The sequence below is a fragment of the Rattus rattus genome, chromosome 4, assembly GCF_011064425.1.
Source record: "Rattus rattus isolate New Zealand chromosome 4, Rrattus_CSIRO_v1, whole genome shotgun sequence".
Lineage (NCBI taxonomy): Eukaryota > Metazoa > Chordata > Mammalia > Rodentia > Muridae > Rattus > Rattus rattus.
In genome coordinates this window covers 2,915,771-2,930,610 of record NC_046157.1, presented here as the reverse complement: position 1 = coordinate 2,930,610, position 14,840 = coordinate 2,915,771, and the positions used below count along the sequence as shown (strand labels likewise).

The 14,840-nt window shown below is 45.8% G+C and overlaps 1 protein-coding gene across 3 annotated transcripts in view; it reads left to right on the top strand.

Annotated features, from left to right (window-relative positions):
• The window catches only part of Med15 (mediator complex subunit 15), a 74,328-nt gene that overhangs the window by 41,631 nt on the left and 17,857 nt on the right, over window positions 1-14,840 (top strand). For all 3 annotated transcript variants that reach the window (XM_032899877.1, XM_032899879.1, XM_032899878.1), the window contains exons 5-8: window positions 1,274-1,486; window positions 9,108-9,358; window positions 10,347-10,682; window positions 12,072-12,200. In XM_032899877.1, the coding sequence (XP_032755768.1) occupies window positions 1,274-1,486; window positions 9,108-9,358; window positions 10,347-10,682; window positions 12,072-12,200 (929 nt within the window). The remainder of the gene's footprint in view (window positions 1-1,273; window positions 1,487-9,107; window positions 9,359-10,346; window positions 10,683-12,071; window positions 12,201-14,840) is intronic.

The window sequence follows — 14,840 nt, the reverse complement described above, 5'->3', positions numbered from 1 at the left end:
CCTGTTTATAGGTAATTGCTGTGAGTTTAGACTACTGTGATGATGGCATCTGGCTCCTTGTCCTTAACTCAACTACTGCAGTCGTGAGGCCTAGTGGGCATGGCTTTGCCCCTTAGCACTCTGTGGAGCCTTCCCATACTCCTTTACCTGCTCTGATATTCTGCTCCTGGCCTCAGATCTGTGTTGGAGTGGTGTGTAGGCTTAGATTTTCAAAACCTACTTTAATAAGGGTTCTTAAACGGTTCAGCCTTCCTTCTAGCCCACTGACAAAAGGTAGGGGAGAAAGATGATTTATAGGTCAAGGGGGATGTAGCCCTGTCCCTGGTATTGTCTCTGGGGCAATATCAATCCTCATTGTCAGGATATCAGCAGTCCAGTCCAAAATATCAAACCAATCAGTAGTGGTAGTCCAGTCTAATCAGCAAACACTTAACACAAATCAGTAGCAATGACTCAATTGATAAGAAACCACAAGGCTCAGCCACGTTGGCAGGAGCCCATGGAAGTGGCAAGAAGCAGCTGGAAGAAGCTCTCTATTAAGTCACGACAAGCCAAGGTCAGTGAAGAACAGCAAAGGTGAACCAATCCAAGAAGGGGGTCATTGTCTGTTGGGTTCTACTTATAAACGTCATGCGTTCTCTCAAGTGTCTGCCTCAGCAAAACATCCTCTCATAAGAGAGTTTCCAGAAAAGCATCACATGATACAACTGAGTCTCTAAAGAAACCAGAAATTTCCACTTCAGTGCTGTTTTATAGAGACTCAGCTGCAAAAATGCTGTGTGGAGCCTACTTGTGCTCTCCCTAGGGATTGTCTGCCTTTGCCCTCTGCTTCTCTAATCTAGCCATTTGTTCCTGCCTTCTGGGAAGAAGGGCCTCATGCATTGGTGTCTCTGGAAGTCTGCTGCGGGCTCACTCCATAGGTGATCTGGACAGAGAAGAAAAGTCTGGTTGCTGGTTGAGCTTGAGGGTCAGCCCATCTTCATTGTAGGCACATCATGTAGCTGTGCACATCACAGGGCTCCATTGTAATCCACACTAGGACACTGACACAGGCTGGACTAAAACATTGAGTGTGCTCTCTGGTTCTGAGGCTTGTATTCCAGCAGTTCCAAGACTTAGCCCCAGACATTTGGGAGATTTCAGGCCTCTGGCTCCTACTTGTTTGGGAATTTGAATGAATCGAGCACATAAGAGGGAGGGGGTCTTATATGTCCAGGGAACCATTTGTCCTGAGTTCCTTTCCTCAAGACACTGTTCCCTTGTGTTCCTACAGACCCCATGAATGCACTGCAGAGCCTTACTGGTGGACCCACCCCAGGAGCAGCTGGGATTGGAATGCCTCCTCGGGGCCCAGGACAGTCCCTGGGTGGGATGGGTGGCCTTGGTGCGATGGGACAACCACTGCCCCTCTCCGGGCAGCCACCCCCTGGAACCTCTGGAATGGCCCCTCATGGCATGGCTGTGGTATCTACAGCAACTCCACAGAGTGAGTACTACACTCCTTGGCAGGTGACACTGCATGCTATTCTTGTGCTCTCTGTGTTAATGGGAAAAGTGTCCAGGAGCCCTGGGTTGCTCTGTCAGATGCAGGGGAGTGCTCCAAGCCTTCTCTGAGTTTAGAGGAGTAGTGATGACCTGCCTACTAGCTGAGGCAGTGATGCTGGGAATTTGTAGGTTTTTCTTTGGTTGGGGTTGTTTTGTTTTTGTTTTTTAGAGACAGGATTTCTCCTAAAACTGTAGATCAGGCTGGTCTCGGACTCAGAGGTCAGCCTCCTTCTGCCTCCCAAGTGCTGGATTAAAGGCATGTGTCACCACCACTAGCAAGGTGTGTTTTACCAGTAAAATAGGAACTATTAAGGTTTGTGAACACAAACAAGTGATGTGTTTGCACTCTATGCCCCTGTGCTGTGCCTTGAGGTTGTGGTATCTGCAACTTCTTTTACCCCATGGTCAGTCTTGGCTGTGAATTGCAGTCAGTCATTCCTTTTTTGGGCTCTTTCTTGAAGGAGGTGCTTTGCCCTCCTCACATGTAGCCGAACTTTTGGCTACTTTGTTGGTTCTTTTTTTCTCCACCCTTTCCTACCCCTCTTTTTGTAGGAGAAAGAGAGGAGGATAGAGGTGAGAGAAAGAAGAAAGAGATCCCAGAATAAAGTCAGGGGTAAGAAAGGGGCCAACTTAGCCGACTTCCTGCTGAAGCACTACTTAGACTACTTCCTTGCACTCCTGGGGGCAAGCTTGATCTTCACCATCAGGATGTCTAATTTCTTCTCGTTGTGCGAATGACTTGACAAACAGCAACCAACAGCAGCCACCCACCCACCAGCTCTAGTATTTGTGTATCCTCTGAAAAGTCCCCTGGATTCCAAATATTATACGCTTGAAAAAACTGTCAGCTGCTGGTAAAATCACACCTCTGCTAGAGCACAAGGCAGACCATAGTCATCTGCTGTGGACAGTCTGAAGCAGCCCACATCCCACACCTGAGATTAAAATGAAAACATATTCCCATAATATTTCTGTGGTTTTTAAAGAGACCAAAACCCTAGTTACACTTACACCTCCCTGTCTTACCTGCCCTGATTTCTACATGCAGCTCTCCTGAGTGAACTTAGGTTACAGTCAGCTACATGGGTGGGTGGGTGGGTTTGTGACTGGTCTGTAACTTGCCATGTAAAATCAGGTTGGCCTTAAACTTGCTCTTGCTGCAGCCTCTGTCTCCCAAGTGCTGCTGAGATTATAAGCTTGTGCTATATTCCTGGCTATTTTACAGTAACAGATTACTTTGGAATGTTGTGGTTGGAGTGCTCATGTGATTTGTCTTGTAATCCACTCCTAAGAATTTGTCTTAAATACATTCCATTCCAGACATTCAGTGGAGAGGCTCCATTGTCCTGACAATATCCTCCCTCCAGTCTGACCTTGGCCCACATCCTGTTTTCAGCTTCCAGGGCCTAATCCGTTGGGTGGCTCTAGTCCACTTCTACATCCTGGAGTACTCTCTGACAGCTACTTTCCCTTTCTGCCCTTGACCCTTCCTAGAGTCACCTGACATAGGTGCCAGTCACCCCCTGTTCTGTCTTCCTTATGCTTTCTGTAGCACTTCCCTGTATTTAGCCTCCAAGTTCAGGTTTTAACCAGTGTCACCGAGAGGTCAGACCTGGGTCAGAGATTGTGCCAGAGATAGAGGCTGCTGCCCAGCTTGGTGTCAGAAAACCCCTAAAGCCATCAGGGTGCTGGGTTCAGTCCCCAGCACTGTGAGTGGGGAGGTCAATTAGGAAAATAAATTAAATTATTGGTAAGACAAACTTACTACTGAGCCCAGTGGCCTGGGTTTAATCCCCAGAATGTGCATTTTGGAGAGAAGTGTCTTCTGTAAGTTGACCTCTGACCTTTACGTGTGTGCCATCGTATGTGTGTGTCCCCCAGTTACATAGATGTCCAAAGTTTAAAAGTACATCACCAATTATATGTAATAAGTTGAAAATTGTTCATAAAACAATAGAAATAATCTATATATTTCAAAGCAATAGGAAAAAACAGAGTAAGAAACAAAGCAACAAACAGTCAAACAACGTATAAAGGTCAGTGCAGTTATCCAGATAGACCCTTGAAACTCAGAGACACAGAGACTGAAAGGATGGCGCTCAGGTAAAAGCAGGTACTGCTTTTGCAGAGACACAGTTATGTGGACTGGCTCACAACTGCCGATAACTCCAGTTCCAGGGGTCTAATGCCTCTGACTTGTGCAAACACTTGGATCCATATATACAATTAAAGATAAATCTTTAGAACAAAACAGAAAAGCAGAAGCTTAGCAAAATGAGAGAAAAGGGCTTGGGATGAAGCTCAGTGGTAAGCTCGTCTATCTAGTGTGTCCTGCATTTTCAGCTTATAGAGGAGGGCAGAGGACAAAGGTAAAGCTGAGTTGAAAATACAAGTAATCATAATGAAATGAACGTAGCTTGCTCTCTTTTTAAATATTTGGTGTGTGTGTGTGTGTGTGTGTGTGTGTGTGTGTGTGTGTATGTGTACATGTGCATGCATGTGTGCGTACACGTGTGTATATATATGTTCTTAGAGACCAAAAGAGGGCACTGGATTCCCTGGAAATGGAGTTATAGACTGTTGTGAGCTGGCCACTGCAGGTCCTGGGACTGAGCCTGAGTCCTCTGGAAGAGCAGCCAAGCTCTTTTAACTGCTGAGCCATCTCTCTATCCCCAAGTTTTTCTATAAAAAATGAAAATAGATTTACAAATTATTTCTATTATTTTATGAATAATTTTCAACTTATTACATATGATCATTAATATACTTTTAAACTTTGTACATTTATTTGGGGGACACACATGCAAAGGTCAGAGGTCAACTTACAGAAGACGCTTCTCTCCAAAATGGCACGTTCTGGGGATTAAACTCAGGTCACTGGGCTAAGAAGTACGTTCTATTACATTTTAAGAGACATGCCTGTTGTGTAAGAACCAGAAAAGTATGAAAATAGATGGTAAAGATATATTAGACAATTACCTAAGTCCCATTGGTAATGGCTAGTTAATTAGACAAAAATTGGTTCATTGGGAAATATGTTAGTTTCCTTACATACTTGACTGTTTTGCCTGCATGTGTATTTATGTACCGTATGTGTGTCACCTACCTACTGCCTATGAAAAGCAGAGGAGGGCATCAGGCCTCCTTCAGCCGGAGTCATTGACAGTTGTGAGCTGCCACAACTGAACTGTGTCTTTTACACAAGCAACACATGTTCTTAACTACTGAGCCACATGTTAGAGCAGATTTCAGTGATGGAATGAATAACTTAATTAAAGCATAGGATGGAATAAATGTTTATGAATATAACCATGAAATAAGCCTCAGTAATTTTAGAATATTGTGGTCCACATGTTTTCTGAGTATCAGAGTTAGAAGTCTGAAACAAACAAACAAGCAAACAAAAAAAAGATAAATTTAAAAGTTTTTATACCAATAGTGAAAACTATCCTCAACAATAAAAGAACTTCTGGGGGAATCACCATCTCTGACCTCAAGCAGTATTACAGAGCAATAGTTTGTATGGTATTGGCATACAGACAGGCAGATCAGTGGAACAGAATTGAAGACCCAGAAATGAACCCACACACCTATGGTCATTTGATCTTTGACAAAGGAGCTAAAACCATCCAGGGGATAAAAGATAGCATTTTCAATAAATGGTGCTGGTTAAACTGGAGGTCAGCATGTAGAGGAATGCAAATTGATCCATGCTTATCACCCTGTACAAAACTCAAGTCCAAGTGGATCAAGGACCTCCACATAAAGCCAGATACACTCAGACTAATAGAAGAAAAAGTAGGGAAGATTCTTAAACACATGGGCACTGGGGAAAATTTCCTGAACAGAACACCAATGGCTTATGTTCTAAGATCAAGAATCAGCAAATGAGACCTCATAAAGCTGCAAAGCTTCTGTAAGGCAAAAGACATTAGGACAAAATGGCAACCAACAGATTGGGAAAGATCTTTACCAATCCTACATCTGATAGAGGGCTAATATCCAATATATACAAAGACTTCAAGAAGTTAGACTCCAGAGAGTTAAATAACCCTATTAAAAAATAGTGTACAGAGCTAAACAAAGAATTCTCAGCTGAGGAATACTGAATGGCTGAGAAGCACCTAAAGAAATGTTCAACATCCTTAATCATCAGGGAAATGCAAATCAAAACAACCCTGAGAGTCCACCTCACACCAGTGAGAATGGCTAAGATAAAAAACTCGGGTGACAATAGATGCTGGCGAGGATGTGGAGAAAGAGGAACACTCCTCCATTCCAGCTGGTACAACCACTCTGGAAATCAGTCTGGAGGTTCCTCAGAAAATTGGACATAGTACTACCTGAGGACCCAGCTATACCACTCCTGGGCATGTACCCAAAAGATGCTCCAATATATAACAAGGATACATGCTCCACTATGTTCATAGCAGCCTTATTTATAATAGCCAGCAGCTGGAAAGAACTCAGATGCCCTTCAACAGAGGAATGGATACAGAAAATGTGGTACATTTACATAATGGAGTACTACTCAGCTATCAAAAACAATGACTTCATGAAATTCATAGGCAAGTGGATGGAACTAGAAAATATCCTGAGTGAGGTGACTCAGTCACAAAATACACACATACACACACACACATACACACACAGAGTATGCACTCACTGATAAGTGGATAATCGCCCAAAAACTTGGATTACCCAAGGTACAATCCACAGACCACATGAAGCTGAGGAAGAAGGACAACCAAAGTGTGAATGGTTCTGTTCTTCTTAGACGGGGAAACAAAAATATTCATAGGATAAGAGATGGAGACAAAGTTTGGAGCAGAGACTGAAGGAATGGCCATTCAGAGCCTGCCCCATTTGGGAACCCATATACATACATCCACCAAACCCAGACAGTATTGCTGATGCCAAGAAGTGACTGCTGACAGAAGCCTGACTAGCTGTCTCCTGAGAGGCTCTGCCAGAGCATGACAAATACAGAGGCAGATGCTCACAGCCAACCATTGAACTGAGAATGGGGTCCCTATGGAGGAGTTAGAAAAAGGATTGAAGGAGCTGAAGGTTTGCAACCCCATAAGAACAATACCAACCAACCAGAGCCCCCAGGGACTAAACCACGATCTAAAGACTGCACATGGACAGACCTATGGCTCCAGCTGTATATGTAGCTGAGGATGGCTTTGTTGGGCACCAAAGGGAGGAGAAGCCCTTGGTCCTGCCAAGGCTGGATCCCCCAGTGTAGGGGAATGTCAGGGCAGGGAGGCAGGAAGGGGTAGTTGGTTGGGTGGGGGAACCTATTAACATTGAAATGTAAATAAAAAAAATATCCAATAAAAAAAAAGCAGAAAAAAAGTTTTCAAACCTACCAACAGTGGCTAAAAGAAATTGTGACAGCAGTGTTAGAGATGGAGAAACAGAGGCATTCATGTATTTCAGAGGAAAATGTAAATAAACTAGTTCTTTGAAATGGAAGCATGTTGGAGCTGGAGGGATGGCTTAGTGATTAAGCACACTGTTGCGGAGGACTCCGGTATGGTTCCCAGCACACATATGGTGATTCATAACTATGTGTAGCACCAGGCCCAGGGGATCCAACACCCTCCTCTGTCTGTGACACACACTTCTGTCTGTCTGTGCACACTTGAGGTTTGCATACATGCAAGGAAAACACCCATAGACATAAAACAAAAAATTAGCAGACCATTAAAAGTTAGGGACTAGAAGTCTAGCTCAGCTTAAGGGCTCTTCCTATTCTTCCAGAGGACCTGAGGTTAGTTATTAGGCAGCCACATTGGTGGCTCATAATCACTCGCAACTATAAATTCAGGGAATCTAGTGCTCTTCTCTGGCATCGGTGGGCACCTATGCATATGTGGTACACGAATACAGATAACACAGGCTCACACATGTATAAAAATGACATCTGTAGCTCAGCTGCTACATTTTTGGGGGACATTTATCACAGAAGAATGAACTTTTACATTAAAACCGTGTGAGCCTTCATAGTTTTATTTATAATGGCCCAGGTCTGCTGTCTCCTCAGATCTTGCACCATGTAAATAGTCATGCTAGGGGGGACCCACACTGTGAGAAACCACTTGGCAAACGGAAGGAAGGAACTGCCACTGCCACTGCCCCTGAAAAGTCGTGGGTGGGTGGATACCAGTCACCAAGAGTTCGTTCTGTCCTCTTTTAAAAATTATGTTTTTGCTGGGCAGTTGTGGTTGCACAACTTTATTCTCAATGCTTGAGAGGCAGATGGATATCCATGAGTGTGAGGCCAGCCTAGTCTACAGATCAAGTTCCAGGGTATCCAGGGCTATAGGCTATAGTGAAACTCTGTGTCTCAAAAAAATGTTTTATGTATACATACATATATACATACATACATATGCATGTTTATAATGTGGTTCTTTTGTGACAGGATTTCGTTGTGTGTGTGTGTGTGTGCGCGTGTGTATGCATGCCTGTGTATGATTTTTTTTTGTGTGTGTGTCAACCAAGGTGTTAGCTGCAAGGCCCTCTTTGGGCTGCCCCACAGGTGGGAAAGGCAGATCCTAGCTTAGGGGGAGGCCTCTCAGGTGGACTCTTGAGTCTACAGCACTGTTTTTAAATTATATTTATTTACTTATTTATTTATTTATTTATTTATTTATTTATTTATTTATTTATGGGGGGGTAGTATACATGCCACAGGGTGTGTGAGGAAGTCAGAATGAAACTTCTGGGAGCCGATACTCCTTCCAGCTTCTAGGAGCTGATACTTCTGAGACCTTAGGTGAGGTGCTGAGGGGAGATCAAGGGATCCTTGTGTTGGAACTATTGAGTGTCTTACAATGATGGCGACTGAACTCATCCAGATCTGGTTGTGATCTTGTCATTTTAAACAGTGTTACCACTGGGCTAAAGTGTACAAAATATTACTGCTTTTTTTCTCCATTAGCTTTATTGAAATACAGTCCTTAATTTGCTCATTCAAAACTCACCTCACTATTAGTGGCTTTTTGTATGTCCTCAAGTTTACAGCTGTCATCCTAATCCACTAGAACATTGTCATCACAGTAACTCAAGCATGGAAGTAGCCCAAATGTTTATCAGCTCATGAGTGAATAGACCAACTATGGCAGTACAATAGAATGCTATTTAGCAATCAAAATAATGCTAATGAAGCTGTACCTTCCATAGTCTATGTACTTCGTAGGTGCTATCCAAGCAAAAGGGGTGCACACATGCTCTCTGATGCCATTGTGTGCAGTGCTCAGACAGAGACCTTTAGATAACAGTATATTACTGCTTTCCAGAGGCTGGACACCTTTGGTCTATTTAAAAGATTCACTTGGCCTTTTTCTGTTTGATTGTTAAAGAATGATTCATGATGGTAAGATCCATAATCAACACAAATGCCACTTCCTACTTGACCTGCCTCCCTCTAGTATTGTGTTCAGCCTCCAGAGTAGCTTTGTCAGTAGGCAGTGACTGTTGCTGCCTCCCTTGTCATGTTGCTCTGGGACACCTGCAGGGTGGCACAGCCTAAGTCTGGATGCCCTCTTCAGCTCAGCTGCAGCTCCAGCAAGTGGCATTGCAGCAGCAGCAACAGCAACAACAGCAGCAGTTCCAGCAACAGCAGGCAGCATTGCAGCAGCAGCAACAGCAGCAGCAGCAACAGCAGCAGCAACAGCAGTTCCAGGCACAACAGAATGCCATGCAGCAGCAGTTCCAAGCAGTAGTGCAGCAGCAGCAACTACAGCAGCAGCAGCAGCAGCAGCACCTGATTAAGTTGCATCACCAAAGCCAGCAACAACAGGTATCAAGTTCTCTTGTCACTATACTTAGTTAGTTCTGTAGTCCTTGAGCCTGGGAACAAGTGTCAGCCAAGGCTAGCCCTCCTCCTTGGGTTGCCCCACAGGTGGGAAAGGTAGATCCCAGCTTAGCAGGAAGGGCTCTCAGGTGGACTCTTGATTCTGTAGCAGACTCTCTGTGTAGCAGGGTCCATAAACAGTACATTTAAGCTAACACAATAAAGAAGGGAGGCAAACACTTGATGACTCTGGATGCTTGAGCTGGGCTCTTGGAACATTCTTCTGAGGACACAGATAACTTACTTTTGTTTTTATTTGGAGTCAGAATCAAAATCGTTAGTAGGGCAGTGGTATGCCACACTAGAAGTGCTGCTAGTCTGAAGTTGTTTGATCCTCTGTGTTTGGCAAACAGAAACTAGACATGCTCCCATCCATTTTTCTAGCAAGTGTTGATTGAGGAAAAAAGGCCCAAGGAAACTTCCTCCATCTTTTGGCCTCCCCTGGCTCTGGAATCTCCTTTTCCCATGCTAACTGTTGATCCTTAGCTTTGCATGTGCTCTTTATAGCCCATCGTCATGAGGGACATAGCTCTGAGCACTGCCGAGCTCTGCAGGAGACAGAGCCTTTCTGTAGAGGCACAGGTGTCTGCAGTTGCCTGAACTCCAGGCCTACCTGCCTGCTGTGGTCTGTGCTATTCTTGATCGCCTTTCCCCAGACCCTCTCTGAACCTGTTTTACTTGGCTCATCCTAGGTGGGAACCAGCCTTTAGTGCCAGGGCAGAAGAACAAATTTGGTTTGTTCTCAGTGTCTGGAAAACAGCTATTGTTGGTCTAGAGGGCTCTGAGTCCTGAATTTGCCATGTTTCCCTAAGGTGTGCGAGGCCATCTATCTAGGCCAGTCTCCTTGGAAGTGGTTCATATTTCACTTCCCAGGCTTCATGGGTCAAGGCCAGCACCCCAGGGGGGAAATGGTGACTTATTATTTTGTCTTTAGATGCAACAGCAGCAGCAACTGCAGAGGATGGCACAGTTGCAGCTGCAGCAACAGCAACAACAGCAGCAACAGCAGCAGGCTTTGCAGGCCCAGCCACCAATGCAACAGCCACCTATGCAGCAGCCACAGCCTCCTCCTTCTCAGGCCCTACCCCAGCAGCTGTCACAGATGCATCATCCACAGCATCACCAGCCACCACCTCAGGCTCAGCAGTCCCCCGTTGCTCAGAACCAACCACCACAACTCCAACCACAGTCACAGAACCAGCCTTTGGTGTCACAAGCACAAGCCCTTTCTGGACCAATGCTCTATGCTGCCCAACAGCCACTGAAGTTTGTGAGTACCCAAAGCCTATGGCATAGCAGAGGCATCTCGTAAGGTGTTGTGTGTGGTGAGCAGTTTCTTATGCCCTTTGGATGTAGGTGGCGTGTCCTTTATGCACTGGCTTCAGGCGTCTGTCTTACGCTGGTCTTATGTACCCCATAGCACAAGTAGGTGAGGGAGAGTGTGTCCTAGAGGAATGTCACGTCTTCTAGACGTACATGACTTGATTTCAGCAGCACCTGCCGCATGTCTGCTACACAATTAGATTAAGAGGTAATCTCCTGTGCAGGAGGATAAGCTGTGTCCAGCTATTCTGTGGGTTGCTTTTTCTGTTGGTACCAGGGGATGACCCTGGGAACGTCATGCAAACTAAACATGTGGTCTACTATGATCTCCAGTCCCAGCCCCTTTAGCCTCATCATTACTATAATATCTGAAACAGGTATTCATATAAAACTTAATTATTTCCTGCCTCATTGTATGGCTTGATTAAAGTAAGTGTCGAAATATTTATAGAGAATGGAATGTTGCCACCAAACCTAATTACAATGAAAAGAAATGATGTGAGCATCTTCTCTGCTCCCTTGGTTTTCGTGGCCTTTTCTACCTGTGACACGTTAAGAGACATGGGTACAGGGACTCCATCTGAGGGTCGGCTGGAAGGGTTGTGAGTTGCAGGTACAGTCACTCACCTATTAGACAGCACCAGCCTTTGGGACCAGAGACACTGTGTACTCCTTGGCAGAGTGCCAACTGGGACTGGGCTTGGTGGCTTGGAGATCCATAAGGAGAAGCTCCCATGTGGGTCTCCTCTGTCTTCCGTCTGCTAGCCTGCTTCCATGGCCAGCCTGCTTTCCTTCACAGGAAGAGTGTGGGCCCTCAGGGACACTTAGAGACAGCGGCAGGCCGTGTGCTCAGCGTTGGAAGTTGTTGCTCAGCTTGTGATTGCAGTTGGGTGGTCTGCATGGGAAGGTTGTCTTGTTTCTTGCCAGAACTGAGGGAGGTGGGACTTGGTTTTGCCAATCCACAAATAGACTGTGTGGGATGTTTCTTATGACCCTGTGTGATCAGACACAGCTCATGGTGTCATTACTGTCCCATCCCCCACCCCAAGAGGAGCTTCTTGTTTAAAAAAAAAATTTTTTTTTGGTTGGGGGAGGAGGGTTCTGTGTGTGCCATAATTCGAGTGCAGAGTTCAGAGGACAACTTTTTCAAGACACAATTCTCCTTGCCACGTGGGTCTTAGGGCTCAACTCAGGACCTCAGACTTGGTGGCAGGCACCTTTAGCCACTCAGTCATCTCAGCAGTCTAAGCTCCATTCTGAAAGCTCCCACATAGGTAGCGAGTGCCCTGCTCTCTGTGCAGAAGGTTCCAAGTTGCTTTTTCCTTCCTCCTTCAAGGTCCGTCCTCCGATGGTGGTCCAGCAGCCGCAGGTGCAGCCCCAGGTGCAGCAGGTGCAGCCCCAGGTGCAGCCCCAGGCAGCAGTGCAGACAGCACAGTCTGCCCAGATGGTAGCTCCCGGCGTTCAGGTGAGGGCCTTGGGAGCCCAGGGTGTCCTTAGTCACTAACAGGTACATGCTGGCCCGTGCATAGAGCTCTGTGATGAGAGTTCTGGTTGGATTAGAGGTTAAGTTCATAAAGCATAGGAATCTTCAGTCGCTTGTACAGTGTACACACACACACACACACACACACACACACACACACACACACACACACGCATATACCCTGAGGCCCTCAGGGTAGTTGTCTCAGCTTGTTTATTGCTAGAACCTATTCATTGTCATGTGTGTGTCGTTTCTATTTTGCCTTGGGTATCCTCATCTTTTCTACTTTATAGCACTTGGAGGAGATGCTTTAGAGAAGAAAGCTCCAAAGTGTCGTCCTACTTCAGCTTACTGGAACCTCTGAGCACAGACGGCTGAGCTGTAGGGCAGCTCTTTAGAAAGTGACAGGGACAGTAAGCTATCTTTTATGCTCTGGCATGTGTCACGGCAGGAGCAGGAAGAGAGCATCCTGTGCTTGCTACCTTAGGTAGGACCTTGGGTACTGTGCAAGGAAAGCATTTACATACAACATCCCTATCACTGATTCATAGTGATTCATAGTTCAAAGCCGTTCTCTGCATATCAGATGTCAGTGGGATGACAGCACGCAGGAGACCTGGGCCAGCTTTTCTTGATGTCTGAGGAATTAGACATATAGGGTCCCTGTGATTTGTGTCAAAGATATGCTTTGTCTTTGTGCTGACACAACTCTTCCCATCAAGTGGGCACACTGCAAGTCCCAATTTGGGGCTTAGCTAGGAGCTATGCAAGGCTCTTGCTGGATCCTCTCCAGAGAAAATGACTACACTGTGTACCCTAAGAAGACCTGCACTGGCTGGTTCATGAGCCCAGAGAGTTGAGTGTCCAGATGCGTGGCAGTGTGGGTTAGGTGCTTTAGGATGTGTCAGGCATCCCGACGGTGCTAGCTAGATCTGGGGTGAGGAAAGACGTGTTTAATTGGCCTCTTTTGTCACTGCACCAGATGATCGGGGTCCATAGTTCCTGTGCTACCTATATGCTGAGATGTGACCTCGTGTACCATGAATTTCCTGTGTGTGACTTGGGGAAGCAAACACTTCATAGGATTAGTCTATTTCCCATCATCACTGTATGTCTCAGGCTTCTGGTGGCTCCTTCTCTTTGTATGTGTAGAGGAGCTGTGGCTAGAATCAGCACAGTAGTGACGGATGGAAGTCATTTTCTTGTTGCTTTATGACCCTCCCTCCACTGGCCTGGGGCTCAGAAGAGAGAAACCTGCATCACTGGCTCAGTCCAGTCAGAAAGGGAGTTTGTTCCCCCTCATCCCTCTCAGCATTGCATAGCAAGTAGCCGTGAAAAGACAGCTGTCTTTCTTGTTGGATAAGTGTGTATCCTGTTGCTAGCTTTTATTGGTGTCTTCTCAGCCACCAGAAGCAGGATGTGGCCATGTGTTCTTAGTTCTTCACAGTGAGCCCCTGTGGCAAGTGCCCAGCTTCCCGTAGTTCCTTGCCCTTCTCTGCTCCTGTGGGAGTGTGGCCAGCTGTCAGCACAGTCACCTCGAGCACACAGCTTGGCTGTCCAGCGTCTCCCACTGGAGATCGATGGCAGCTGCAGTAAAGGCAGGCACAGGTCCTTCCTCAAGAGGTGGAACAATGAGAAATTGTCTTACCTGGGAGGTAACAGAGTGGTTGGTGTTTTGGTTCGTTTCCTCATGGAGTTGGGTTTTGAGTACTGTGCCATCAGTGTTTTTCAGAAGTGTCCCCGCTTGCCTCCAGTGCCTTTTTCACGTGTGTGCGTGCCTGCGTATGTCTGTCTTCCTTCCTCCTTTTCTTTTCTTTTTTTTTTTTTGGTTCTTTTTTTCGGAGCTGGGGACCGAACCCAGGGCCTTGCGCTTCCTAGGCAAACGCTCTACCACTGAGCTAAATCCCCAACCCTCCTCCCTTTCTTTTTATCTTGTTTTTTGAGACAGGGTTTTTCTGTGTAGCCCTGGCTGTCCTTGAACTCTCTGCAGACCTTGCTGGCTTCAAATTCAGAATCCTCTGCCTCCACCTCCCAAGCACTGTGACCAAAGGCGTAAGTTGTATTACAGTACGCCTGGTTCACGCTCTAATGCACTGTGCTTCTCAGTCCAGACCTGACGCCTTGGGGGTCAGGCCGACCACTGCTACTATCTTTCTTTTTCTTTTTGAGATTAATATAATTACATTACTCCCTTGCCTTTCTTCCCACCCTCCTTCAAATTCATGACCTTTTTTCGCTGTTTGTGTGTGTGTGTGTATAAATTCATATATTTCTAAGTATCTCTTCTGTCTGTATAGTGTTACTTGTTTGTATGAATGAATGAATGTTTGTTTGTTTGTTTGTTTGTTTGTTTGTTTCAGGGGCTGATTGTTTAGCATTAAATAGTTGGTGTGCTCTTCCCTGGGGAAGACTTACCTTTCCTTCTCCCAGCTTTCTTCAGTCATCTATATGCAGGGTTCAGGTCTCATAGGCTTTACCCTGTCCACTTTGACATGTCCATTGGTGTCAGCTTGGTCAGTTTACATTCGAGTGGTCATGTTGGTGAGTCTTGGTGGTATAGCTTCTGACAATCTCACAGCAAACTCCTTGGCTCTCCGGCTGGCTTTTACAGTCTTTGTGCCC